A 26,869-nucleotide genomic window follows, 5' to 3' on the forward strand; every position below is an offset into this window, starting at 1 on the left:
ATGTGTAGATAGTTTTCAATTCCAGTGTTACTATCTGTGTCAATTATGTACACTAAAAACATGATTGGTGCCAGCACTAAGCCCTGTGGAACTCCATTAGTCACTTCCCACCATGATGAATAATTTCCCCTTAGTACTGTTCTCATTTCCCCCTTTTCTGAGAAAATCTTGCATCGAACAGTATAGTTTGCCCTGGATTTCTTGTTGATATACAGTTTCCATAAAAGTCTTTGGTGCAATACTCTGTCAAATGCCTTCTTGAAATGTAGATAGATATTGCCCACCCACCTTTCTCTTTTCTGTAATGTTTCTGCAACTCTGTCTTAGTAGCTTAATAAGGTTAGTAACACATGATTTTCCCTTTCTGAAACCAAAGTGCCTTTCTGTTATCATATTGTGTTCTTCTAGATGATTTACCCAAACTTTTTTTTATCAGCTTTTCCAGTACCTTGCTTACAACACTGATTAGTGATGCTGGTCAGTAGTTGGGTGGATTTTGTTTATTCCCTTTGTTGAATAAGGGAACAATGTTTGCTTTCTTCCAAATATGAGGTAGTTTACCTTGACCCAATGATTCCATGAATATTAAAGATAATGGTCTACATAACTCCTTTGCACGTTCATGTAGCACCCAAAATGAAATTTCGTCAGGACCATTTGCTTTTCCTTTGTCTGATTTACTTAAATACTCTTCTGTTTCTTTTTCTGATATTTGTATATCTGGTAATATGTGTGGACATGCATGTTCCATGTCATCCCTCTCAAATTTATTTTCTTCTGTAAAAACTGATGGGAAATTCTTATTTAGTGTTTCACAAATATCTTTTTCCTGCGTATAGATGATCCCTTAATCCGTAATGGATTGTATTTTATCTTTTTCTTTGGTCGTACTTTGGATGTAGCTGTAAAATAGCTTTGGTTGGTCAGTACTTTTATTTATGATGTCTTCCTCAAACTGTCATTGGGCTTCTTTCCTTATTCTTGGAGGGGGAGAGAGGGAGGGGAAGGCCAAGGATGAGATGGAAGGATGGAGTAGGGAGGTATATGAGATTGGGGATTGTGAATTGGGAGCAGGGCAGTGAAATGGCGGGGGCCAGGGTGGAGGAGATTTGTTTGTGGCCACCCTATATGGGATTAAGGCATCTGGCAATAGATAGACAGATATGCCCTCTCATTATTGTGTCTTCTGTATTTATTCCACAACAAGTTTGTTTTTTTTCATTTTTTACACTCTTTATTAAACCATTTCTTTATTTTCATATCTGCTTCTTTTTGCTGAGGGATATGATTTTGGAGCACTATTTGATAAAGTTCACAGAACTTTCTATGTATAACATTTAAATCTTGCCCTCTAAGCTCTTTTTCTTAATCTGTTTCTAAGAAGGTTTTCTTTAGATCATGGTAGTTGCCCTTTTTGCAGTATAGGCCCTTTTTGTAACTTTCATTACTATTAACTATGTCATATGCAATCCTGAAGTTGCAATTTAATACTGCATGGTCGCTTTTGCCAAATGGAGGTGATACATTTTATATATATATATATATATATATATATATATATATATATATATATTTATGCGAGGAAGAAGGAACCAAAGGCCATGAGCCCGCAATAAGACTTCCCTCCAAGAGAAAAACAAAATACAAGAGAGCCAAATTCAAGATCCATTCATTTCGAGATGCCTGGACACACTGCATTTGAAAGACTGCAGATCATAGGCAGCAGGAAATACAGACAGAGGGAGACAGTTCCAGAGTTGACCTGTTCCATAAATGAAGGACTGGGAGTAACGGTTAACTCTTGCATTAGAGAGTTGGACAGAAAAGAGATGAGAGTTTGCTGCTAGACGGGTGTTACGCGCCTGTCGTAGAGGTGGAGGAATGCATGCAGACAGTTCAGAGGAGCAGTGACCATTAAAGCAGTGATAGAAAAGAGATAAAGATGCAACAGTGTGGTGAAGTGACAGAGGTTGAAGGGAGTCAGTAAGAGGAGGAGAGTTAATGAGATGAAAAACCTTTGACTTCACCCTATTGAGAAGAGCTGTGTGTGGGGAGCCTCCCCACACATGAGAGTTGTACTCCACACAGGGGCAGATAAAACCCCTGTATAGAGTCAACAATTGTGCAGGGGTAAAGAAAGAACAGAGTCGGCTTAGCACACCCAATCTCTTGGAAGCAGATTTTACAAGAGATGTAATATGATCTTTCCAAGATAAGTCCCGAGTAAATGAAACCCCAAGCATGTTCAAGGATGATGCATGATTAAGCTGAATATTATTAAACATTAGTGAGTATACCTGTGGAAGATTTTGACGGGTTGATAGGTGTAAGAACTGAGTCTTAGATGCATTCAAAACAACAAGATTATTTTTACCCCAGTCAGAGGTACGAGCGAAGTCAGACATTAGGTGTGCCATAGCCTCATCCCTTGTTTGTTGAAATAATTGCTGAGATGGGCGTTGCGGAAACCGAATGGAAAGGAGAAGGGTTGAGTCATCAGCGTATGAGTGGATAGAGTTAGATGTACAGCTTAGAAAGTCGTTGATGAATAAAAGGAAGAGAGTTGGTGATAGGACAGAGCCCTGAGGAACACCACTGTTGATAGATCTAGGAAAAGAACGATATCCGTCTACAACAGCGGCTATAGAATGACCAGAAAGGAAGCTGTAGATGAAGGCACAGATAGAAGGATAGAAACCGTAAGAGGGCTGTTTGGAAATTAAAGATTTATGCCAGACTCGATCGAAAGCCTTTGAGATGTCAAGTGCAATGGCAAAGCTTTCACCAAAGTCCCGAAAGAAGGATGACCAGGAGTCTGAAAGGTAGGTGAGAAGATCGCCAGTGGAGCGTCCCTGACGGAACCCGTACTGACGATCAGAAAGAAGGTTGTGATAGGAAAGATGCCTTAAAATTTTTCTATTGAGAATTGACTCGAAAACTTTTGAAATACAGGACGTTAAAGCAACTGGACGATAGTTGGAGGGTTGGGAATGGTCACCCTTCCTTGGAACTGGCTGAATGAGAGCAAACTTCCAGCAAGAAGGAAAGGTACAAGTTGACAGACAAAGGCGAAAGAGTTTGCCTAGGCAGGGTGTAAGCACAGAAGCACAGTTCTTGAGAACAACAGGAGGGACCCCATCAGGCCCATATGCCTTATTAGTACTGAGGCCAGTGATGGCAGAAAATACATCAGCTGAGGAAGTCAGAGGCGGGAAGTGATTGAGGAACAGCACCGGAATCGTCTAAGGTAGAATTGGTGGAGAAAGTCTGTGCAAAGAGATCTGCTTTATCAGTAAAAGAAATAGATACAGAACCATCAGAGTAGAAAAGAGGATGGAAGGATGATGAGGTAAAGTTGTTAGAAAGGTTTTTGGCAAGGTGCCAGAAGGAGCGGGAAGAATTCAAGTAGGAGAGTTGAGAGCATTTAGTCTATCTATCTATCTATTGCCAGACGCCTCAATCCCGTTTGGGGTGGCCACAAACAAATCGCCTCCAAGTCTCCCTGTCCCCCGCCATTTCACTGCCCTGCTCCCAACTCACACCCCCCCTCTCTCATATACCTCTCCACCCCATCCCTCCATCTCATCCTCGGCCTCCCCTTCCCTCTTCCCCCCTCCACCTCACTCACATACACTCTCTTTGTCAGTCTTTCACCCTCCATCCTCTCCACATGGCCAAACCACCTCAGTGTGTTCCTCATAACGCTTCCTATCACATCCACATCCACACCACAACGCTTCTTTATATCCTCATTCGTCAGCCTGTCTCTCCACGTGACTCCACAGGCTCCTCTTAAATAACTCATTTCCACTGCTCTCACTCTTGACTTGTGTTCTTCCAACAATGTCCAAGCTTCACGTCCGTACGTTAGAGTTGGTATCACAATACATGTACTCTAATGTAGTAACTTTTTCACTTCCATGCTCACTTCCCTGTTTCTTATCACTGCTTTCAAGGAACCAGCAACCTTTCTTCCCTGCTGTACCCTTTCAAGCACTTCACCCTCCAAACCTCCATCCTTACTCATCACACTACCGAAATACTTAAACGTACTCACATTTTCCAATTCCTCACCATCCAACCTCGCTGTACATTCACTAACTTCACCTCTCTCAAAGACCATCACTTTACTCTTCCCTACATTCACCTTTAGGTTCCGTTTCTTACACACTCTCTCAAACTCGTCCACCAAGCCTTGCAGCTCCCCTTCGTCTTCACTCAACAACACAGTATCATCTGCAAACAACAGTACAGGGAGTTTCCAAACACTATCCTCTCTCACCAGGGCCACTCCAACATCCACTACCCTACCTTGTACCTCTATTATTACCCCATCTATGTACAGATTGAACAACCATGGAGACATGACACATGCCTGTTTCAAACCAACTTTCAAAGAGAAAAATTCACTTAGTTCACCATCCACACGCACTGCAGCCTTCGCACCATCGTACATACTCTTCACAGCATTCAACAACTTCCCATCTACTCCATATATTCTTAACACTTTCCACAATCCTTGTCTATCCACCCTGTCATATGCTTTCTCCAAATCCATGAAAGCCGCATACAACTTCTTTCCCTTCTCTAGAAACTTTTCCACTAAAGATCTAAGAATGAATATCTGATCTACACAACCTCTTCCCTTCCTAAAGCCTCCCTGTTCTTCTCCAACTAATTTCTCTGTTCTTTCTCTAACTCTGTCTATAAGTATCCTACCATACACTTTTCCTATTATACTAAAAAGACAAATGCCCCTATGATTACCACACATTTCTTTTTCCCCTTTTCCTTTGTACAAGGGAATAATTATACCTGACTTCCAATCCTCCGGGACTCTACCTTCCTCCCAGGCCAATCTGCACATCTTCCACATCCATTCTACTACTATCTCTCCCCCATGCTTCAGCATTTCACCACACACTCCATCAATTCCTGGGGCTTTCCCCAATTTAACTTTCTTCATTGCTTCCACAATTTCTATCCTACTGATTTCTTCCTGTCTTCTCACCTCCGTCCTTCTCCCAGCCATTCCCTAGCCACTTCTACTCGCATTACTTCCATCCTCTACGTTCAACAATTCCTTAAAGTGTTCTCTCCATCTGCTCACTTTTTCTCCCTTCTCCACTAGTAATCTACCATTTTTATCTTTCACTCCCCTGCTAACCTCACTTCCACCCTGTCTTACTCTTTTCACTTCTCTCCAGAACATTTTCTTAGTCCCTCCACTTTACACTCAAATTCCTTCCAAATTCCTCATCCACTCTCTTCTTACTCTCTCTTACTAATCTTTTCACCTCTCTCTTCCTTTTCCTCTCAACTTCTTCCACGCCCCTATTTCTCATCCATTCATTGTATGCTTTCTTCTTTTGTGCCACAGCCTGTTCCACCTCTTCAGTCCACCACGCTGTTCCTTGCACCCCCCTCCGTCTTCTTTTCCTTCCACTACCGCATCACATGCTGCACATATTTCTTCTGTAAATATCTTACACACCTTCCACCTCTCCCATCTGCTCCAATTCATATTTGCCCAATCGTTCCTCCACTTCTCTCTTATACTCTGCCTTTTTCTCATCCTCTTGTAACCTTTCCACTCTCCTTGCAACTACTCCTTCCTCTCATCTTTCCCTTCTTCTATTCCTCCATCTTACTTGCATCCTAATTCTGGCCACCACCAAGTAGTGGTCAGAAAGTCCACTCCCCCAACCTGTATACACTCTTGCATCCTTTACACATCTTTGCATCCTTTCATCCACACACACATAATCAATCATTGCCTTCCTTTCATTCAGTTCACCACCCACCCTTCTCATCACTCGCCATGTATACCTGTGGATCATTTTATGCCTGAAGCATTTAGTACGGATGAAATTATTTTTAGCAGAGCGAAGAACAGACTTAGCACAATTCCGGGCAGAAACGTAAAGATGATGTGATTCAGGGGTGGGTTGGCTCTGGTACCTTTTGTAGGCCCTCTCCTTGTTGTGGATAGCATTAGAACAAGCGTGATTAAACCAAGGCTTTCTTGCGTTAGTCAAAGAATGTGAGAAAGGAATGCATGCTTCTATGTCCGAGAGAATAACCTCCGTAATGCGCAAGGCACACTCAGATGGCTCCCGGCCATGTACATCAAGTCCTCTCTTTCTGGTGCTTTCCTTTACATGTTGTGTTATGAAAAACTCCTGTACAAGGTCCAGGAGCTTTTGGTCCCAAGAGTTTTCCTGGCTTTTATATCTAGAGTATTCCAATTTATATTTTTATTGAAATCTCCAGTTAACATAATTCTTTCACATTTCTCCTCCATTCTATTTAGTAATGCTCTTAAACTTTGATTTGTACTCTCTGTCAGGTCTTCATATTCACCTCTTTCCCAAGTGTTTGATCTGGGTGGCATGTATAAATTTGCCACTATTAATTTTCCCTCAGATGTAATAATCTTGTTTATATTATAATTCCTCCTCCATTTTTTAAGTTTCTATCTCTTCTCTATGTATTGTATTCCTTTAGGTTTAGGGTATCGTTTGATATCCTTTGTGTTATTTTTGTTTCAGTTAGGCAAATAATATGTCGTTCTTTTTCTTTGATATAATCATTCATCTCTGATAATTTAAATACCATCCCATCTACATTTGTACATCAACTTAATCATCTTGTTAACATATTTATCATGACTTGGGTTTACTACCTTTCTCCTTTTTATTCTCTCCTGGTTATGTATCACTTTTGTGCCTGCAGTGCAATTGCTTTGTAAAAAAATGTATTCTTCTCTTCCTCTAATCTTCCCTCATTCTTTGTTTTTGCCTCTTCCCTCTTCTCTTTTAGTAATCCCAGTTGCTCTTGAGTTAGGCACCTGTTTATCCATACATTTTTGAATTCCTCTTTTTCCATAAATTTGTTTGCATTTTTAAGTATCTCCTCCATAGTGTTTACACTCTGCAAGGTTACTTTCAGGGGCCTTGACTTATTTCTCTCATATTTCCCTAGCCTTTTGTGTTTCTTTATGTCTTTATTACAGATTTCCTCTGATACTTCCTTCAATATGCTCATTACGTTGTTGTCTCTCGAAATCTTATTTATTATTTCTTCCTCATCTATACCAGTGATAACTATGGATTTGTTGATATCTGCTGAGTCTTTGGCCAGTTTTGGATTGTTTTGGATTAATTTTTTCACTTCCTTTTTAATGCTCTTTTCTTTGACTCTTGTTTCTAAGTCTTTCTTTACTTTCACCATTTCGCATACGTAGTTTCCACATCATTTTTGTAGCTTTACATCGCTTCATTCACCTGGGTTATCTTCTCCTCAATATCACTGCTGTGATATATCAAACTGCTTGCTTGCCTAATTGTCTCCGTATCATTTCTGAGCTTTTCCATAATACTCTTATGGTTGACAACTGTGCTTGCCATTTCACTAATCTTCCATCTAAGTTAACTCACCTCAACTGGCAGCTCACCTATTGTTGTGTCTTTCTTGTTTACTTCCTTTACAAATTTTTTATTTTCCTCCTTCATCATATGCAATTTCTTCATAATTTCATCCATTTCACTCTGAAATGCCTTCTCCAGTCTGTTTACTCGTTCTATCAGCTTATTGAACATCAGCATTTCAACCAGCTCCTGGTAGAAATCATCATCCTGCTTTCTACCTTTTTCCCTGTTCTTGCCTCCTTCTAAATTTGCTTTACTACAGATGGTGGTCATCTTGTGGTACCAAGAGTAAGATTCTACTTACAAAATTGCATACCTTGGTGCACTCCGGAGAGAAAACACTAATCAGTTGATCGCTTGCTTGGCACGTTCTGCTCTACTTTGTTTTATTTTGTTTTGAATAACACTTTTACTTAAACTTACTCTTTTTTATTAGTACACCAGTTAGTTTACTCTAGTACAGAGCTTGACTCATATAAAGATACTCTTTAGGTAAGGCCAGTTTGGCCAAGGTTGGCCAAGTGTGGAGTGATGCGTCGTACGTCTTCTGTCTGTGACGCCTCGTGTGTGTGTGTGTATTTACTTATTTGTATTTACCTATTTGTAGTATACAGGAATTGAGCAATGCTCGTGTTGTCCTGTCTCCAAATCCACATTTATCAAGTCTACCTTTACACACATGAATGTTTTTCTCATGCACCACCTCTTCGTCTAAGTCGTTCCAAATATTTATGTATTTACCTAATATACCTAATTGTGATATACACGGAATGTGCTATGCTCGTGGGTTTCCGTCACTGTTTCTCAGTAAGTCGAATTTAGCTTTTAACTCGTTTAAGTTTTTAGACTGGACGATCTCTTAGTCCAGGCTATTCCACAAGCCTATACCTCTGAAAGGAAAGCTATATTTCTTGATATCCTTCAAGCAGCTTGACTTTTTCAATTTCATTCCATGTCCTCTTGTTACTCTCTTATCCCATACAAACAGATCTTCTTTGTCAATTTTATCTACTCCCACCATGGTCCTGAACACTGCAATCATGTCTCCCCTCTTTCTCCTTTCCTCTAAGGAAGGCAAATCCAGCTTTTGCAGCCTCTCTCAGTATGACAGGTCTGCCAGACTGGGGACCATCTTGGTTGCTGTTCTTTGTATTCTCTCAATCTTGTTAATATCTTTCTTTTTGTGTGGGGACCACACTACCGCTGCATATTCTAACCTGGGGCGGATCATGGCCACTATTAATTTTTTCATCATCTCGTCATCCATATAATGAAATGCTACTCTTATGTTAGTCAAGAGTTTATAAGTCTCTCCAACTATCTTGTTGATATGCTTTTCTGGTGACAAACTGTCTTGGACCAGCACTCCCAAATCTTTCTCTTCTTTCATTTTTGTGATTAATTCATTACCCAACAAATAATTCAGTGATGGCCTCCTGGTACTTTTACCCATTTCCAATATTTTACATTTCTTTACATTAAATTTCATTTCCCACATCCGGCTCCAATCATGTACCCTATCCAAATCCTCCTGCAGATTTTACAATCCTCCTCAACCTCTACCTTCCTCAAGATCTTTACATCATCAGCAAACAGACTTGCATAACTGTTCACTCCATCTACCATATCATTTACGTTAATCAGGAACATTACTGGCGCCAACACCGAGCCTTGAGGGACTCCACTTATTACTTCCCTCCATCCAGACATCCTATCCTTTATTACTGTCCTCATTTGTCTGTCTCTCAAAAAGTCTCTCATCCATTCCAGAAGTTTCCCCTTCAGTCCTCCTATATATTCTAGTTTCCACATTAGTCTCTTATGAGGTACCTTGTCAAAGGCCTTCTCTTAGTCTAAGTACACACAATCCACCCAGCCATCTCTTTCCTGTACCACATCAATCACTCTTGAGTAAAAGCTCAACAAGTTAGAAACACATGACCTTCCACTTCTGAATCCAAACTGACATTCAGCCAAAATATTCATCTCTTCTAGGTATTTTATCCGTCTGTCTTTCAGGATTCTCTCGCACAATTTTGCAACCATGCTGGTTAGAGACACTGGGCAATAATTCAGGGGTTCTTCCCTGTTTCCTCCCTTATAAATTGGTACCACATTTGCCCTCTTCCATTCTTGTGGCACTTTCCCCTCTTCCAGAGAACACACGATTAAACTGTGAATTTTATCCGCCAGTTGTTCTCTGCATTCCTTCAGTACCCAATTAGAAATTCCATCAGGTCCTGTGGCTTTCCTTACATCTTGAGTTTCCAGTAATTTATACACTTACTGTACCTCCACTTTTATATCTTTTATCACTGGTACATTTCTAATCACTCCTTCCCCCTCCACAAACTCTTTTTCATTAGTGAAAACCGATTGGAAACATTTGTTCATTATTTCAGCTTGCATTGCTGCATCTTTATAGACCTCTTCTTTTACTTTCTGTTTGGTGATCCCTTCGTTTTGTTTCAGTTTGCCATTAACAAATCTATAAAACAGTTTGGGTTCATCCTGCATTTGTCTATTATACCTTTTTCAAAATTCCTTTCTTCTTCTCTACGTATTCTTGTGTATTCATTTCTGATTGTTTTATATTCTTCCTTTGTTCTCTTGTTACCTCTCTTTCTCCAATTGTTCCACTCCTTATCTCTCTCCTTTTTGCTATCATACACCTTCTATTAAACCACTCCTTTTTCCTGTTTTCTTTCCCTCTTACTCTTGGTACAAATTTTCCCACTCCCAAATTATAGAGGTCTAGAAAGATATCCCACTTCCTCTGTATCTCTCTTGTTTCTCTGAATTTTCTCCAATCCGCATTTTCAAAAAAGTTTCTCAATCCTGTAAAGTTTGCTTTCCCAAAGTTGTATCTTCCCTGTCTATGAAGCTCATCTCTTGGCTCGATGTTCCCTATTATCATCTGGAACTCATGACCACATGATCACTTTTTCCTAAAGGACAGAGATATTTCAGTGATTTTATTACATCGGGTTCTTTGATAAACAGTAAATCTAACCTTGCTGGTGTGTCCTCACCTCGAAACCGTGTGTCTTCTTTGACCCATTGCGTCATCACATTATTCATTATTATATTTAATAACATAGTGCCCCACGAATCCTCGCCACCTCCCGAGTACCATTCCTCCCAGTTCACCTCTTTACAATTAAAAGCACGCACCAAAATTATATTATTGCTTTTCTCAATTATTTTTTGTAGATAGCTAGCCATATCTGACAACATCTCCTGGTATTCGTCATCATTCCATGCTCTCGTCTTAGGGGGAACATACACTACCGCCATATCTCGCTTAACATTCCCTCCAGTTTCTAATTTCAAATATATCACTTCAGCCCTGCCTTCTCACATTTCCACGGTATCTACATTTATGTTGTTCTTCACTGCTATCATCACTCCTCCTTGTTTTTTCTTTTCTGTCTTTTCTCCACAGTTTGTATTTACCATCTCCCAAATGAACATTCTGTGTGTGTGTGTGTGTGTGTGTGTGTGTGTGTAATTCACCGGGTCGGTCAGGATCACTTGATGTCGTGATGGTCAGCTTTAACCCTCCCGGAAGGGAGCTGAGAGCTCATATAGTCCGATCTAAGGGCAAGGCTGTGACCTTCACACACGCACACACCCGTCCCCTTGCTCAAGGGGGACAGTAACCACCCACTTTGTCAGTGAAACTTTTCGCAACCTGAGCGAGGCGCGAACTCCCGCCCACCAGTTGGCAAGTGGGAACATTACCACTGCATCAGCGAGCGGTGTGTGTGTGTGTGTGTGTGTGTGTGTGTGTGTGTGTGTGTGTGTGTGTGTGTGTGTGTGCGCCTACTTGTATTTACCTACTTGTCATGTTGTATACAGAAATTGAGCATAGCATAATTAAATTGTCCAATCTAATTTCTAAATACAGAGATATTCTTTTCTTGCACCACCTCCCCTTCCAAACTGTTCCAAATTTCTACACTTTATTTGGAAAACTAAATTTTTTTCACATTGTTTAAGCATCTGCTCTTCTTCAAGTTATATTCTTGTCTTCTTGTCTTTCCATTATCTTCCACAAACTGATCGTCTTTATTCGCTTTTTCCAGTTTTTTATCTCCATTAAACATCATAATAAAATCTCCTCTCTCTCTCTTCTCTCACATAGCATTGGTAACTTCAGCTTCTTCAGTCTCCTCTTCATAAGACAGTTCCCAAATTTTGTAGCATCCTAGTTGCCATTGTGTGTACCTTTCCCAGTTTTCTTACAAGTGTATTTTATTGAGGTTGCTATGTCATTGATGCATATTCTAGATTAGATCTTATCATTGACACATTTATCTGTCTGCATCTCCTCTTGAAAGTGTGTGTGTGTGTGTGTGTGTGTGTGTGTGTGTGTGTGTGTGTGTGTGTGTGTGTGTGTGCATGCTTGTGCTTGCATGTTTGTTTTACATTGGCTCTTGTCCTCATTCCAGTATAGCTGATTCTGTGTCGAAGCGTCGTAGACGAAAAAACGAGGCACATGATTCGTCAGTACCAGACCCTGTTCGTGGGGAGGACAGTAGCGCTAACACCATCACTACAAATGCTGTTAGCAAGAAGCATTCATGTGAGAAATGTAACAGAGTTTTTTCCAAGTGGAAGCATCTATCCATACACTATAGTAAGGTAAGGGTAGTATTTAAAAGGTACTTGGTTGTCAAGTGTAGTGTTTCTCAACCTTTTTACCTCTGTGGAACCCTTGTGTCCATACCAATGACCCTCAAGGGGCTAGACCTAGATGGAACATGGTATCTTCTCCCCATGAGAAAGCATGGAGTTGATGAATGTTTAGGTAGGATGGTTGTGGCACTGTACGGTTGGCTCCACTCCTGACATTATCACTTAGCATTGCCAATGCTTTCTCTCCTAACTTGTAAAGTCACATGCCAGTGTGCAGGTTTTGAAGCATTTTCTCAACCTTTTTACCTCTGTGGAACCCTTGTGTCCATACCAATGACCCTCAAGGGGCTAGACCTAGATGGAATATGGTATCCACTCCCCATGAGAAAGTATGGAGTTGATGAATGTTTAGATAGGATGGTTGTGGCACTGTATGGTTGGCTCCACTCCTGACATTATCACTTAGCAGTGCCAATGCTCTCTCTCCTAACTTGTAAAGTCGCATGCCAGTGTGCGGGTTTTGAAGTATTTTGAAGTAGGAGGGAGAGGGGAGGTGTGTGTCAGTGTGGGTGTCTGTTTGTGGAGGAAGAATGAGTGCTGATGGAGAGGAAAGAAAGAGTATCTGATGGGTGACATTACAGATCAGTGAAATACTTTGGCTGGGTTTCTTTAGCCAAGTGCATTCATCTGCCTCTTAGCAAAGTATATTCAAATATTTCATTACTGTATGATTGGATTCACCCATTTCAACACATTATAACTATTTTATACAGTATTATTTTCTGGGATATGTCAAACAAATATCAATCTGAAGGAAATCTCTAAGTTTGTTCTGGTTCTTAGATTAACGAAGAAGAGTTTATGAGCACTGGTCACAACTCCAGGGATAAAAAGCATCATGGATTCAAACACTGCTTCATCTTACTGAAAATTTCTGAACAATATCCACCCGGCAGCTTGAGCTTTACATCTCTTTCGAACTGTCGTGAAGCAAGCAAGGGAAAGTTGGCTCAAACCTGTCTCATGCCACTAAGGTGGAAGATGGTCCTCTAGAGCATTAACCCGCTGCGTGCCAGTGCTGTTTTAAAATGGCCTGACATAAATCTGCAGCCAGTGCCAGTGCCGTTTTAAAACGGCCTGACATAATTCTGCAGCCAGTGCCAGTGCTGTTTTAAAACGTGACTGCATTTTTCAAGATTCGCTGGTAAAAATTGGCAGGCATGTATGGTAACTGTTCCTCTACCATCCCCCAGGCTGTCAAGGCCATATACACTCGCTCGCTCCCCCCTCACACTCACTCTGCCTGTGTGCCTCACCCAGTGCTGTACATAGTGAAGGCATTTTGTAAATATTTTCACATAAGTGTAAGTTGTAAATATTTTCTTGTAAGTGTAAGGACTATAGAGTTAAGTCAAGTTGTAAATACCTTCTTGTAAGTGCCAGGACTGTACTTAACGAAGTCAGGTTGTACCTCTCTTCAAGTAAGTGTAAGGTAATGCATTCACAGTGAGACAGACACGCAAATCGTGATAGATGTTGAAGGAATAAGTAATCAGAAAAGTGTACTGAACATTGCTGTACCTTCCCAGCATAAATACCTGAGTATACCTTACATAGAAAACAGCTTTCTCTCACCTACATGGCGAGCATGAGAGAGCAGGTATACCTGTGTACAAGTACGCAGGACTCAATAAAACCCATTTCCGAGCTTTGGTGAGCATTTTAATGGTGAATCTGTTGTTTTCACATCAAAATCTATCATTTTAGCCAATAAAAAAAAGGTCAAAAAATGGCCGGCACGGAGGTGATCCAAAGGGCTAAAAATAGCTGGCATGCGGCTGGTTAAATAGATGTCAAAACTATTGACAGGGTATGCATATAGGCAATTCTGACACAAGTGTGGGTGACATCTAAACCTCCTGCATAGGAAGGCCAGTACTGTATTCAGACAATACACAGTATCTAAAATTATTTCATCAAATTATGAGAGCACTTTTGAACTGCTGCTCATCACACACACACGCATGCATATGACCACACACACACACACACACAGGTCGCCGACAGAGACGGAGCTCTCCCAGGATTGTGCAGAAATAATCGTTAAATCAACGGCGAAAAAGGAGACCAGCCTATTGTGATTGTGAAAATGAATGCGTGAGTGGTGGTCCCGTTGGTTAATAATAAAAAAATCCAGCAGGTTTCGGTCAAAGAGTTCAAGATACAGTGGAAATTGAAAGATTCCATATGGTTGCACAATGGCGGAGGGCGATGGAGCTTTGTTTACAAATGACGAAAAGGAATTCGAGGGCTTCTCCAAAGACGATGTGGGAAATGTAAGTATTATGTTGAACCAAACAAGAGTAGCTGGAGTAGAGAAAACAGCGAAAAGGAATATCCAGGAAATAAAAAAAGGTATGGGTAGTAATTAGAGAATTACAGGAACGAACCCAAGAGCAGGAGAGAGAGATCATAGTTTTACAAAGTAAACTTGAAAAAGTTTGCACACGCAGTGTACAGCAAGAAAGAGAAGTCACAGAATTGAAAGTAAGTAATGAATCAGCATCAAATGAACTAAAACAGCTCAAGAGGGAGAATAAGAGGTTGGAAGTACAAAGAGGATGAAAAGCAAACTAGATGAGTATGAATGCAAATCAAGAATACAGGACAAGCACATTAAAGAAATCAAGGAGCAACATAAGGGGTAGAAGAAAATTCAGGAAGAGGGAAATGTAAATTTGAAAGAGAATATAGAACAACAAAGCAAGGAAAAGGTGGAGAGGGAAGTGGTTAGGGTGCTGAGAAGCAGAGAATCTTTAGTTAGGGATTCAGCAGATAAGAAAAAATCTGTAATAATTTCAGGAGTTAAAGAAAAACGTATGACAATAAGATCAGAAAGAGAAAGAGAAGAACTGAGTAAGGTTAAAGAAATAATATCAGTAGTCATGGAGGAAAACAACGAAGTTCAAGAAGAGATTAAAGAGGTGTTTAAGTTAGGAAAGTACGATGAAGGAGGGGCAAGGCCATTGAAGGTTAAGTTTAAGTCCCAGGCAACAGTTAATGAAATTATCAGTAGAACATGGAAATTATCAAAGAAGGAAGGGTTAAAAAATATTTGGATAAGGAGAGATGCAAATGAGGAAGAAAGAGCTAAAATAAAGGAATTAGTAAAGGAAGCAAAGGTAAAAAACGAACAGAGAACGGAGGAAGAGAAGACAGTGTTTTATTGGAGAGTCATGGATCAGAAATTAAGGAAGTGGTACTGGTGGAGAGAAGGAGAAAAGAGGGTATAAAAAACATCAAAAATAATTGGAAGGTGGCATATACTAATGTTGATGGTTTAATATTGGCAAGGCTAGAAATCAACGATTTTTTGAGGGTACATGAACCTGATGTTATGTGCTTTGTAGAGACCAAATTAAGAGAAGATATTGATGTTCATATGGGAGATGGTAAATACAAACTGTGGAGAAGAGACAGAAAAGAAAAAACGGGAGGAGGAGTGATGATAGCAGTGAAGAACAACATGAATGTAGATACCGTGGTAATGGGAGAAGGCAGGGCCGAAGTGATAGATATGAAATTAGAAACTGGAGAGAATAGCAAGAGGGATATGGCAGTAGTTTATGTTCCCCCTAAGAGAGGAGCATAGAATTATGATGAATACAAGGAAATGTTGTCAGACATGGCTAGCTATTTATAGAAAATGATTGAGAGAAGTAACAATATAATTTTAATGGGTGACATTAATTGTAAAGAGGTGAACTGGGAGGAATGGGACTCAGGAGGCAGCGAAGATTCGTGGAGCACTACATTATTAAATATAACAGTGAACAAAGTGATGACATAATGGGTCAAAGAACAGACACGGTTCCAAGGTGAGGACACACCAGCAAGACTAGACTTACTGTTTAACAAAGACCCCGATGTAATAGAATCCTTGTAGTATCTGTATCCTATTGGAAAAAGTGATCATGTGGTCATTGAGTTCCAGATGATAACAGGGAACGTCGAACCAAGAGACAAGCTTTATAGGCAGGGAAGATACAACTTTGGGAAAGCAAACTTTACAGAATTGAGAATATTTTTCAAAAATGCAGATTGGAGGAAATTCAGAGAAACAAGAGAGATACAGAGGAAGTGGGATATTTTTCTAGCCTTCTACAATTCGGGAGGGGAAAAATTTGTGCCAATGGTAAGGGAGAAAGAAAACAGAAAAAAGGAGTGGTTTAATAGAAGGTGTATGATAGCAAAAAAGAGAGAGACATGGCATAGAACAATTGGAGAAAGAGAGGCAAAAACAGAACAAAGGAAGAATAAAAGAACTAGAAACGATTACACAAGAATACGTAGAGAGGAAGAAAGGAATTTTGAAAAGGGTATAATAGACAAAGGTAAGGATGAACCCAAACTGTTTTATAGATTTGTCAATGACAAACTGAAACAAAAGGAAGGAATCACCAAACTGAAAGTAGAAGGAGAGGTCTATAAAGATGCGGCAATGCAAGCAGAAATAATAAACAAACGTTTCCAGTCAGTTTTCACCAATGAAACTGAGTTTGTGGAAGGGGAGGGAGTGACTAGAAGTGTAATGATAAAAGATATAAAAGTGAAAGTACAGGAAGTGTATAAATTACTGGAAACTCAAGATGTGAGGAAAGCCCCAGGACCAGATGGAATCTCAAATTGGGTACTGAAGGAATGCAGAAAACACCTGGCAGATAAGATTCACAGTTTAATTGTGTGTTCTCTGGAAGAGGGGAAAGTGCCTCAGGAATGGAAGAGGGCAAGTGTGGTACCAATTTATAAGGGAGGAAACAGGGAAGAACCCCTGAATTATAGACCAGTGTCCCTAACCAGCATGGTCGTAAAATTGTGCAAGAGAATCCTGAAAGATAGTTGGATAAAATATTTGGAAGAGATGAATATTTTGGCTGAAAGTCAGTTTGGATTTAGAAGTGGAAGGTCATGTGTTTCCATCTTGTTGAGTTTTTACTCAAGAGCGATTGACGTGCTACAGGAGAGAGATGGTTGGGTGGATTGTGTGTATTTAGATTTGGAAAAGGTCTTTGACAAGGTACCTCATAAGAGTCTAATGTGGAAACTAGAACATATAGACTGAAGGGGAACCTCCTGGAATGGATGAGAAACTTTTTGAGAGACAGACAAATGAGGACAGTAATAAAGGATAGGATGTCTGGATGGAGGGAAGTAACAAGTGGAATCCCACAGGGCTCGGTGTTGGTGCCAGTAATGTTCCTGATTTATGTAAATGGTATGGTAGATGGAGTGAACAGTTATGCAAGTCTGTTTGCTGATGATGCAAAGATCTTGAGGAAGGTAGAGGTTGAGGAGGATTGTAAAATGCTGCAGGAGGATCTGGATAGGATACAAGATTGGAGCCGGATGTGGGAAATGAAATTTAATGCAAAGAAATGTAAAATATTGGAAAAGGGTAAACGTACCAAGAGGCCATCATTGAATTATTTTATGGGTAATGAACCAATTACAAAAGCAAGAGAAGAGAAAGATTTGGGAGTGCTGGTCCAGGACAGTTTGTCACCTGAAAAACACATTAACAAGACAGTTAGAGAGACGTATAAACTCCTGACTAATATAAGAGTAGCTTTTCATTATATGAATGAGGAGATGATGAAAAAATTAATAGTGGCCATGATCCGCCCCAGGATAGAATATGCAGCAGTAGTGTGGTCCCCACACAGAAAGAAAGATATAAATAAGATTGAGTGAATACAAAGAACTGCAACCAAGATGGTCCCCAGTCTGGCAGATCTGTCATATAGAGAGAGGTTGGAAAAGCTGGATTTGCCTTCCCTAGAAGAAAGGAGAAAGAGAGGAGACATGATTGCAGTGTTCAGGACCATGGTGGGAGTAGATGAAATTGACAAAGAAGATCTGTTTTTATGGGATAAGAGAGTAATAAGAGGACGCGGAATGAAACTGAAAAAGCAAGCTGCTTGAAGGATATCAAGAAATATAGTTTTCCTTATAAATGTATAGACCTGTGGAATAGCCTGGACAAAGAGATTGTCCAGTGTAAAAACTTAAACGAGTTTAAAGCTAAATTTGACTTATTGAGAAACAGAGATGGGACTCCATGAGCGTAGCTCATTTCCTGTGTATCACAATTAGGTAAATACAGTTAGGTAAATACACATGAGAGGGAGAGAGTTGAGGCGTCAGAGAGTCAACACGTCATATCTCCTTGCTCCGATCTGGCCACTCTTGGCAATAACTGGCTATACCTAAATTATCTTTATATGAGTCAGGCTCTGCACAGGGTTTAACTAAATGGTGTTCTAAAATAATAGAACACAGGCAAATAGTGCAGGAATGTGTTGATCAAGTTCCAGCTGTTTTGACTATGGTAGCACAAGCGAGTAAGAGGCATAATTGTAAGTAAAAACTTTTTTCTTTTTCTTAGTATTAACAGAAGAGAACCACCAAATTAAGTGAAGCAAATATGGAAGGAGTTGGGAAGAGGAGAAGGGGTAGAAAACAGAATGGTTTCTACAAGGAATTGTTAGAAATGGCAACATTCAGCAAGTTAGTAGAAAGGGTAAGCAGATTGGAATGGGCATTTCAAAGTGAAATGGATGAAATTAAGAAGCAGTTGCACATACAGAAGGAATAAAATGAAAAATTACCCGGTAGTAAAGGAATTAAACAAGAAAGATACAACAGTAGATGAGCTGTCAGTTGAGGTGGGTTCACTTAAAAGGAAGATTGGGGAAATGGCAAGTACGGGTGTCAACCGTGAGAGTATTATGGAGGAGACAAGTAGGCAAGCAAGTTGTCTGATAGACCAAAATAGTGATATTCAGGAGAAGATAACTCATATGAATGAAGTGATGCAAAGTTATAAAGATGATGTGGAAACTACGTATGCTGAAATGGTGAAAATAAGGAAAGACTTAGAAACAAAAGTTGAAGAAAAAAACATTAGAAAAGAAGTGAAAAAAATAATCCAAAACAACCCAAAATTGGCCAAAGATTCAGCAGATATCAGTAAAGCTATAGTAATTACTAGTATAGATCAGAAATTTATCTATCTATCTATCTATCTGTCTTTTGCCAGACTACTTAATCCTGTAAGGGGTGGCAACAAACAAAACACCTCCATGTCACCCTGTCCAGCGCCATTTCACTGCCCTGCTCCCAGCTCACACCCCTCCTCTCTCATATACCTCTCCACTCCATCCCTCCATCTCATCCTTGGCCTCCCCCTCCCTCCCCTTCCCTCCACCTCACTCACATACACTCTCCTCATCAGTCTCTCATTGTCCATCCTCTCCACATGGCCAAACCACCTCAGTATGTTTCTCCTAACACTTCCTATCACATCCACATCCACACCACAACGCTCCTTCACATCCTCATTTTTCAGTCTATCTCTCCATGTGACTTCACATGCTCCTTTCAAATAACCCATTTCCACTGCTCTCACTCTTGACTTCTGTCCCTCCAACACGGTCCAAGCTTCACTTCCATACGTTAGAGTTGGTGTCACAATACTGTCATGTAGTAACTTTTTCACTTCCATGCTCATTTCCCTGTTTCTTATCACTGCTTTCAAAGAACCAGCAACCTTTCTTCCCTGTTGCACCCTTTCAAGCACTTCACCCTTTTCACCCTGTAAACTTCCATCCTTACTCATCACACTGCCCAAAAAATAAAAAAACAAAATTTCGAGAGAAAAAGGAGATGGCAAATATAATGAGCATTCTGAAGAAAGTATCAGAGGAAATCTGTAATAAAGACATAGAGGAACACAAAAAAGGCTAGGGAAATATGAGAGAAACAAGTCATGACCCTCTGAAAGTAACCTTGCAGAGTGTGAACACTGTGGAGCAAATACTAAAAAATGCAAACTCATGGAAAAAGAGGAATTTAAAAAAGTATGGATAAAAAGATGCCTAACTTAAGAGGAATTGGGAATACTAAAAGAGAAAAGGGAGGAGGCAAAAACAAAGAACGAGGAAAGATCAGAGGAAGAGAAGAGTATTTTTTTACGAAGTAATTGGGCATGGAGGTACAAAAGTGGTACATAACCAATAGGGAACAAAAAGGAGGAAGGTAGAAGACTCAAGTTATGGCAAGTATATAAACAAGATGATTAGGTTGATGTACTCAGATGTAGATGGAATGGTGTCTAAATTGTTCAGATATAAAAGACTACATCAAAGATAAGGAACCACACATTATTTGCCTAATTGAAGCAAAATTCACCTCAAAGATATCAAACGATACCCTAAACTTAGAGGAATTGAATATATGGAGAAGAGATAGAAATTTGAGAAAGGGAGGAGGAATTATAATCTTAAAGAAAAATCTACATGTCAAAGAAGTAAAGCTAGATATACCCTCACAAGTAGAACTGATTGCGTTGGAAGTTAACACATCAAAAGGGAAATTAATTGTGGCAGATTTATACATCCCACCCAAAACAAACACTTGGGAAAGAGGCGAATATGAGGACCTGGCAGAAAGTACAAATCAAAGTTTAAGGACATTATTACATACTCCATAAGAGAAATCTGAAAGAATTATATTAACTGGAGACTTCAGTTTAAATATAAATTGGAATACTCTAGATGTAAAAAGCCATGAAACCTGTTGGGATCAAAAGCTTATAGATCTTGTGCAGGAGTTTTTCGTAACACAGCATGTAAAGGAAAACACCAGAAAAATAGGACTTGATGATCCGTCAGTACTAGATCTTATATTTACTAGGCAAGAAAATGAAATTGACAATATACAGTAATTTATCACCCCCATTTGGCAAAAGCGACCATGCAGTATTGAATCGTAACTTCAGGATTACATATGACGTTTTTTTTTTCTTTCTTTTTTTTTTTTATGCGAGGAAGAAGGAACCAAAGGCCATGATGAGTTACAAAAAGAGTCTAAATTACAAGAAGGGCAACTATCATGACCTAAGAAGTACTTCTTAGAGATAGATTGGGAAAAAGAACTTAGAGGACAAGATTTAAATATTTTATATAGAAAATTCAGTGATCTTTCAGAAATATGAATCCAAAATTACATCCCACAGCACAAAGCAACAGAAATGAGAATAAACAAATGGATTAAAACAGAATGTAAAAAATCAAAAGAAAAAAAGAGATTTGCTGTTGAATAGATACAGGAAACACAATAGTGAGAGGGCATATAACAATGATAAACAGGCAAGAAACAAAGATTAGGAGGGAGGCTCAGAGTCAGTTTGAGGAGGGCATTATAAATAAAAGTGTGACCAACCAAAACTTTTTTACATCTACATCTAAAGCAAACTAAAGTTTAAGATAAAATACAGTCCATTACAGATGACTGGATCATCTATACACAACAGAAAGATATTTGTGAAACACTAAATAAAAGCTTCCAATATGTTTTTACAAAAGAAAGAAATTTTGAGAGAGATGATATGGAACATGCATTCCCACACATATTACCAGATATACAGATATCAGAAAAAGAAGTACAGGAAGAGTTACGTAGAGTAGACAAAGGAAAAGCAAATGGTCCTGACGAAATTTCAGGTTGGGTGCTACATGAATGTGCAGAAGAGTTAAGCAGAGCATTGTATTTAATACTCAAGGAATCCTTAGGTAAAAGTAAACTACCTGATACTTGGAAGCAAGCAAATATTATTCCCCTATTGAAGAAAGGGAATAGACAAAATCCACTCAACTATCGACCAGTATCACTGACCAGTATTGTAAGATACTGGAAAAGCTGATAAGGAAAGTTTGGGTAAACCATGTAGAAGAACATGGTATGATAACAGAGAGGCAGTTCAGTTTTGGAAAGGGAAAATAATTTGTTGCTAAATGAGTTATTTAAGAGGAGCCTGTGGAGTCACATGGAGAGACAGGCTGACGAATGAGGATATAAAGGAGCGTTGTGGTGTGGATGTGAATGTGATAGGAAGCGTTATGAGGAACACACTGAGGTGGTTTGGCCATGTGGAGAGGATGGAGGGTGAAAGACTGACAAAGAGAGTGTATGTGAGTGAGGTGGAGAGAGGAAGAGGGAGGGGGAAGCCGAGGATGAGATGGAGGGATGGGGTGGAGAGGTATATGAGAGAGGGGGGTGTGAGTTGGGAGCAGGGCAGTGAAATGGCGGGAGACAGGGCGACTTGGAGGCGATTTGTTTGTGGCCACCCCAAACAGGATTGAGGCGTCTGGCAATAGATAGATAGATAGACAGAGTTACAGAAACATTACAGAAAAGAGAAGGATGGGTGGGCAGTATCTATTTAGATTTCAAGAAAGCATTTGACAGACTACCACACCAAAGACTTTTATGGAAACTGTACCATCAAGGAGGTATCCAAGGCAATCTGTACTGTTGGATGCAAGATTTTCTCAGGATAAGGGAAATGAAAACAATATTAAGGGGAAATTACTCATCATGGAGGGAAGTGACCAGTGGAGTGCCACAGGGCTCAGTCCTGGCACCAATTATGTTTTTTGTATATATAAATGACATAGACAGTAACATTGGAAATGGAAGGTATCTAAATATGGTTGCAAATGATTCCAAAATATAAAGGAAAATACTAACACAGATTCTTGCAAAGTGCTGCAAAAGGAATTAAACAAGGTTCATCAGTGGAGCAATAAATGGCAAATGGAATTCAGTGTTTACAAGTGTTATGTAATTAAATTTGGTAAAAGTGAGAAAAGACCAGATTGGGATTATAAGTTAAGAAGATCAACCCTACACATATCAGAAAGGGAGAAGGACCTAGGAGTAATTATCAATAACAGACTGTCACCAGATGACCATATCAGTGAGTAGGTATGTAACATGTATACATTGCTTGCTATTATGAGAACGGCATTCACATATATATAAATGAAAACATGTTTAGAAAGAATATGATAACATCATTCATTAGACCAGCCCTGGAATATACATCAGTAGTATGGAATCCCCATCTCAAAAAAACATACAGATAAGATTGAAAAAGTACAAAAGGTTGCTACAAGATGGATACCAAGCTTAAGGGTTCTAAACTATGAAGAATGACTAGAAAAATTAAATCTACCAACACTACAGGAGAGAAGGAAAAAAGGAGGCATGATTATGCCATATAAATGCATCGTAGGGAAAGAGAAATAGACATGAATGAATATATAACCTATGGGAAAGCATCAGCAAGAGGACGCTGCAAAGAACTACATAAAAAGAGAGGTGATAAAGACGTAAGGTAATTCAGCTCAAATAGGGCAACTGATCAGTGGAATTCACTACTGAATGAAGAAGCGTGTGCCAAAACTCTTCACAAATTAAAGGATATGTATGATAAAAATGGTTTAATACCTGAGAGAATACGAACTTGATTCATTCCTGTAAAGATACAATTAGGTAAGAACACACACACACACACACACACACACACACACACAGGGAGTCAAAGGAGGCAGACGTACGACATCGGCGCTCCGTACCGAACCAACACGGCCAGTGGCATTACCTAAATTAGTATCTTTATATGAGTCAAGCTTTGTACCAGGTTAGACTAAATGATTTCTCATTATTAAAAGGAAAAAAAAAATAATAAGAAGTTTAAACAAGACTTGTTCAAACAGAAAAGTGAACCAAGACGAAAGAATGCGCTCAGTCAGCTGAGGTTTGTTTAGACTACAGGAGAACGGGGAATGTAAGTACATACTCTGTACTTTTAGAATTGCAAAATGGATACAGTACATACTTTAGTAAAGCAAATTTGGAAAAGAAAAGGGATAAAAGTAGAAAGCAAAATGATGTTTTCTACCAAGAACTGGTTGAAGTGCAGACTCACAATAGACTGGTTGAACGTGTACACAAACTAGAAATGGCTTTCAAAAATGAAGTTGATGAAATAAAGAAGCAGATGCACTTACAAAAGGAAGAAATAGAAAAACTAGGAAGGGAGGCCAACAAGAAAGACACAACCATCAGTGAACTAACAGTGGAATGAGTACACTTAGGAAGAAAATTAGTGAAATGGCAAGTACAGTAGTCAATCACAAGAGTGTTATGGAAGAGTCTGATAGACCAAAGCAGTGATATTGAAGAGAAGATAACACAGGTGAATGAAGCTGTGCAAAGCTACAAAAATGATGTGGAAACCACGTATGCTGAAATGGTGAAAGTAAAGAAAGACTTAGAAACAAGGGTGGAGGAAAAAAGCATTAAACAGGAAGTGAAAAGAATAATCCAAAACAATCCAGAGTTAGCCAGAGATTCAGTAGATATAAATAAATCTATAGTAATCACTGGTATAGAAGAGGAAGATTTAAAAAACAAGATCACAAGAGACAAAAAGGAGATGGCAAATGTAATGAGCTTACTGAAAGAAGTATCAGAAGAAAACTGTAGTAAAGACATAGAGGAACACAAAAGGTTAGGGAAATACGAGTAAAGCAGGACAAGACCTCTAAAGGTGACTTTCCAGAGTGTAAACACTGGAGGAGATACTAAAAAATGCAAAGAATCTTATGGAAAAAGAGGAGTTCAAAAATGTATGGATAAAAAGATGCATAACACAAGAGGAACTGGAATTACTGAAAGAGAAAAGGGAGGAAGCAAAAACAAAAAATAAGGAAAGATCAGAAGAGGAGAAGAAGAAATTTTTTTTACAAAGTAATAGGATTGCAGGTACGAAAGTGGTACACAAACAGGATGGAATAAAAAGGAGGAAGGTAGTAAAACCATGTCATGACAAGTATATAAACAAGATGATAAAGTTGATGTACTCAAATGTGGATGGAATGGTATCTGAATTACTAGAGATGAATGATTATGTCAGAGAAAATGAACCACAAATGATATGCCTAACTGAAACAAAATTAACACCAAGGATATCCAATGACATACTAAACTTAGAGGAATACAATATATGGAGAAGAGACAGAAATTTAAAAAAAGGAGGAAGAATTATAATATTAACTAAGAAAAATCTAAAAGTCAATGAAATAAAACTAGATATACCGTCACAAGTAGAACTAATTGCAGTAGAGATCAACACATCTGAAGGGAAAGTAATTGTAGCCAATTTGTACATGCCACCCAGATCAAACACATGGGAAAGAGATGAATATGAGGACCTGGCAGAGAGTACAATTCAGAGTTTAAGATCATTACTACATAAAATGGAAGAGAAATCGGAAAGAATTATACTAACTGGAGATTTTGATACAAATATAAATTGGAATACGCTAGATATAATTAGCCAAGAAAGCTTTTGGGACCAAAAGCTCCTGGATCTCTTACAAGAGTTTTTCCTAACGCAACATGTGAGGGAAACCACCAGAAAAAGAGGATTCAATGTACCTTCAGTGCTAGGTCTAATATTTACTAGGCAAGAAAATGATAAAGACAGTTTAATATATCACCCTCCACTCGGTAAAAGCGATCATGCAGTACTAAATTGCAACTTCAGGGTAGCATATGACATAGTTAACAGCAATGAAAGTCACAAAAACAGCCTAAACTATAAAAAGGGAAATTATCAAAACCTAAAGAAGTATTTCTTAAAAGTTGATTGGGAAAATGAGCTTAGAGGACAAGATTTAAATGCGTTGTATATTCTGTGAATTTTATGAAATAGGAGTCCAGAAGTACATCCCACAGCACAAAGAAGTAGACTGTAGCACCAGTTGAGCAGGGCAGTACTCCTGAGGTGGATGGAAAGCTGATGACAGGGAGTGCTGGAGCTCCCGTTTCATCAGCCCTCACGACTAGTTCCTGACCATCCCCCTTTGCTGAACTTTTTCAGTGTCTCAGTTACACAGAGAGTAGGCCAGCATGCTCTCCAGTACAAATTTCTCTAACTATCTTCACCAAACTACATGCACAGTACACACTACACTTCCTATTCAAAATTCACCAAAAATGGCGTCGATTCACCAAGCCTCGGAGTCCCCAGGGGGGGGACCATAAATGCCTCCGCCATCTGCCCCTCTCCCGGTGACGAATCGAGGTGCCTGGAACCACTGTCTGACTCTCTTCTTCTTCATTTCTGCAACATTCACAGCCTTTCATCTAACTTTCGCTCTGTTGAGCACCACCTCTCCTCCTCTAAACCTCACCTTCTTTTTCTAACGGAGACTCAGCTGTCTGAGGCAACTGACAGCAAACCCTTTTCTGTATCCTCCTACTTTCTCTATACTCATTTCAAAGCCAAAGGTGGCTGTTGTGTATACATACGCAACGACTTATCTTGCTCTCGTGTTCCTGAACTTGATTCTTCTGAATTCTCCACACTCTGGCTTTGGCTTTCCTGTCATTCTCTGACTAAATATATCTGTGCTGTTTACTTATCCCCTAATTCTACTGACTATCAAAAATTCTTCGACTATCTTACTTCTACGTTGGAACACATTCTGTCCATTTCTCCTTTCTCTGAAATCTCCATTCTTGGAGATTTCAATGTTCACCACCACCTTTGGCTCTCATCTCCTTTCACGGATCCACCTGGTGAACAAACCTACATCTTTTCTATCCTTAATGACCTAGAGCAGCTTGTACAGCACCCTACCCGTATCCCTGACCGCCTAGGAGAGAGCTCCAACATACTTGACCTCTTCCTCACAACTAATCCTTCTGCTTACTCTGTTAATCTTTTCTCTCCGTTGGGCCCCTCCGATCACAGCCTTATTACCTTAACCCGTCCTATTACTCCGGTACGGCCAGTGGACCCTCCAGGGAAACGTCGTCTGTGGCATTTTGGAGCCGTGGACTGGGAGGCCCTCAGGCAGTACTTCTTTGATTTTCCCTGGAAT

General features: G+C 39.6%; 1 protein-coding gene across 1 annotated transcript in view; it reads left to right on the forward strand.

Moving 5' to 3' along the window:
* Window positions 1-26,869, forward strand: part of LOC145398801 (uncharacterized) — a 647,885-nt gene that overhangs the window by 52,857 nt on the left and 568,159 nt on the right. Inside the window, exon 3 of the mRNA XM_080271612.1 lies at window positions 11,885-12,077. Coding sequence (XP_080127738.1) covers window positions 11,885-12,077 — 193 coding nt within the window. The remainder of the gene's footprint in view (window positions 1-11,884; window positions 12,078-26,869) is intronic.

Source organism: Coenobita brevimanus, chromosome 5, assembly GCF_032717465.1.
Source record: "Coenobita brevimanus isolate Jiangsu-jjx chromosome 5, ASM3271746v2, whole genome shotgun sequence".
Lineage (NCBI taxonomy): Eukaryota > Metazoa > Arthropoda > Malacostraca > Decapoda > Coenobitidae > Coenobita > Coenobita brevimanus.